Below are 3,193 nucleotides of genomic sequence, written 5' to 3'. Positions count from 1 at the left end.
TCGTACTCTCTTTTCATCCAGATTCCTGCACAGATTACTCCAAGAATGACTATAATAAAAAATCCTATTCTAAGCTTTCTGTTCTTACGGGGCATGCATTTACTGATCATTCATTGTATTTATAGTTATCAAATTAGATCACAGAGAATGAACCAATAATAAATATCCAATAAAACATCACTAAAAATGAATTTGCTAAACACAAAAAGAAGTAAATTGTTTCTAGCAATTTAATATACAGGTTGTGTAATCATATGATGAAGAGAATAAATTATTTATTTTCTATACATAGTAAATTCATTTTTTCGATAGTAAAAAAATGGCTAAAAATAACACAAACAAGAGAACTAAAAAAGATGATAGTGTTTACATAAACAACGCGTGCAAGACCTGCGGCCAGCAGAAGCCCAGAAGAAAAAAAAGATATCTGCTCTTTGCTCTTCTGACCATTGCAGCAGGATATTTGCTGAAGATGGGGTACGAGAGAACGTTCAAAAAAACCATCATTATGAATCTAATGGAAGACATTCTGAGCTCAAAAACAATCACGTGCATGAACTTGAGCGAAACCACAAAAGCCAAGCTGCTGTATTTTGCAGAAATAGCTGCCTTCAATCCGCACTCTGGGATAGACGAAATGCCTGGGTCAAAAGTTAGCTCGCTGGGACTCCACGGAAAGCACCCCATTACAATCATCCCGGGCATTGCAAACACTTCGCTGGAGCTGTGGAAGACAAAAAAAGAGCACATATCGTTTTTTAGAAAAAGAATCTGGGGGTCGCACTCCACGCTGACTTTTATGCTGCACAACCGCGCAGAGTGGATGGAAAGCATGAAGCTGAACCCCGACACAGGGCTGGATCCTTCGGGGATAAAAGTAAGGGCAAGCTGCGGGCTTGAGTCCTCAGACTTCTCCATTCCCGGGATGTGGTTCTGGTGGAAAATAGTTGAAAACTTGTCGCACATTGGATACGATGCAGCTGACGTGCACTTTGCAGCCTTTGACTGGAGGCTTGGCATTGAAGAGATGGAGATCCGAGACGGATACTTCACAAAGCTGAAAATAGATATAGAGCTGCAGAACTCTCTGAAAAAGGAAAAAACCGTTATTGTAGCGCACAGCTTGGGGTCTCTGATATTCCACTATTTTATGCAGTGGGTGTCAGAAAAAGACAAAGAGTGGGTTGACAAGCACATACACGCAGCCGTGTACATAGGGCCTCCTTTGCTGGGAGCACCAAAGGCCATTGGCTGTCTGATAGCAGGCGAAGTCAAAGACACAGCTGACATGGGAATGATACAGTACACGATAGTGGAGCTGCTCTTTGGAAGAGAACAGAGACACCAGCTGTTCAAAACATGGGGATCTCCGCTGTATCTCCTGCCAAAGGGCGGGGACAGGTTCTGGAGACGCAAAAACATGGAGAATTTAGACCTTGTTGCCGTTGAAAAAGAAAAGATAGCTGCAAAAGGGAAGAAAAAAGTTTGCAAAGCACCGCTCGAGAAGCACAGGTTTATTAAGTACGAAGAAATCATGGAAATGATCAAAGAGATTCTTCCGCCGCACAACAAAACCATACACAAGAAAATAGTGGAGCCAAAAACAGAGCAAGACACATGGTCAAATCCTCTGCTGTCTCCCCTTCCAAATGCTCCAAATCTGACAATATACTCGCTGTACGGAGTGAACAAGCCAACTGAGTGTGGATACTACTTCACAATAGAGAAGGACATATACCACATAGACAAAAACAAAACATCAGACAAAGAAAGTATTTTCAAGGGCATTGTGATAGCAGATGGTGATGGAACAGTGCCCATAATATCGATGGGGTACATGGGAGGACACGGATGGAAAAATAAAGAGCTAAATCCGCATAAGGTAAAAACAGTGATCAGAGAGTACAAACACATGCCGTCAAACTCTCTGCTGGAGCCGCGAGGGGGAGCACACACAGCAGAGCACGTGAACATCCTGGGAAACTACAGTTTGATAACGGACATTCTGAAAATAGCCTCGGGAGAGAGGCTGGATGACGAGATTATATCGAATCTCCCAGAGCTCATCGAAGAAATAGAGAAAAAAGAATAAAGATAGGAATCAGCCTCTAAAAAGTGCAAATACCGCAGAAAAGGATCGCACAAGAGATATATATGATGGATAAGCGAAAAACAGAAGATTTTGCATATAGTGCAGGCAAACAAATAGACAAGTGCGAGAAATAATAACAATAGCAAAGTTGCAAAAATAAAAAATGGAAGAACAACGGGGCGCGAAAAGAGACACAGAAAACGAAATAAGAAATGTGTGGAAGCACAACCTCGAAGAGGAAATAGAGCTCATGGCGCAGAAAATAGAAGAGTATCCGTACATTGCCATGGACACAGAGTTTCCGGGAGTTATAGCGAAGCCTATGGGCACGTTTTCAACGCAGACAATGTACACATACCACCAGCTGAGATGCAACGTAAGCCTGCTAAGTCTGATCCAGCTGGGGATATCTCTGTCAAACGAAAAAGGCGATAAGCCCGTGCCAAGCACATGGCAGTTCAACTTTCATTTTGATAAGAAGGCAAGCATGTCGGCGCAGGAGTCTATGCAGATACTTGAGCACGCAGGCATAGATTTTGACAGGCTTAATAAAGACGGAATAAACATCGATACATTTTCTGAGCTTATCACAATCTCAGGGCTCCTGATGAACAGATCTCTGAAATGGGTGTCTTTCCACTCGTCGTACGACTTTGGATATTTTATTAAAGCCATAACAGGCCAGGATCTTCCCAACACGATCGATGAGTTCTCCTACACGCTCTCAAAAGTTTTTCCGTACTTCTACGACATAAAGTACCTTATAAACCTTCTTGGAAAGAAGGGCGGTCTGCAGGATCTTGCAGACGAGCTGTCGGTTGAAAGAGAGGGGATCCAGCACCAGGCAGGGAGTGATGCTCTTCTTACGCTCAAAGTATTCCACACCCTCAAAACACAAATCATTCCCGATGCCGAGCAGAACGCCAAGTACAAATGTAAATTATTTGGAATTGATGCAGCATAGTCAAATATATATCCATGCAAAGCTAGCAACTTAAATAACAAAATAAACAGAAACTGAATTAAAACTTTTCCAGCACTACTCAAGTATACAGGCATAGAAGATAAAACAAACTCTTATCTTTGAAGTCAACAGTTTTT

At 42.2% G+C, this 3,193-nt stretch overlaps 2 protein-coding genes across 2 annotated transcripts; both read left to right on the top strand.

Annotated features, from left to right (window-relative positions):
- Positions 1–319: 319 nt before the first annotated feature.
- NEMIN01_2485 (phospholipid:diacylglycerol acyltransferase) lies at positions 320–2,092 on the top strand (the record flags this gene model as incomplete). The annotated part of the gene is made up of 1 exon (XM_051478427.1): positions 320–2,092. The coding sequence occupies one exon, from the start codon at positions 320–322 to the stop codon at positions 2,090–2,092; it is 1,773 nt and encodes a 590-aa protein (XP_051334387.1).
- Positions 2,093–2,255: 163 nt separating this feature from the next.
- Positions 2,256–3,056, top strand: NEMIN01_2484 (CCR4-NOT transcription complex subunit 7/8; the record flags this gene model as incomplete). The annotated part of the gene is made up of 1 exon (XM_051478426.1): positions 2,256–3,056. One exon carries the CDS (start codon positions 2,256–2,258, stop codon positions 3,054–3,056), a length of 801 nt encoding a protein of 266 aa, XP_051334386.1.
- Positions 3,057–3,193: the final 137 nt, after the last annotated feature.

The sequence above is a fragment of the Nematocida minor genome, assembly GCF_024244105.1.
Source record: "Nematocida minor strain JUm1510 chromosome Unknown 7827, whole genome shotgun sequence".
Lineage (NCBI taxonomy): Eukaryota > Fungi > Microsporidia > Nematocida > Nematocida minor.
The sequence above is the reverse complement of the archived record's forward strand: the minus strand, read 5'-3'. Positions and strand labels throughout refer to the sequence as shown.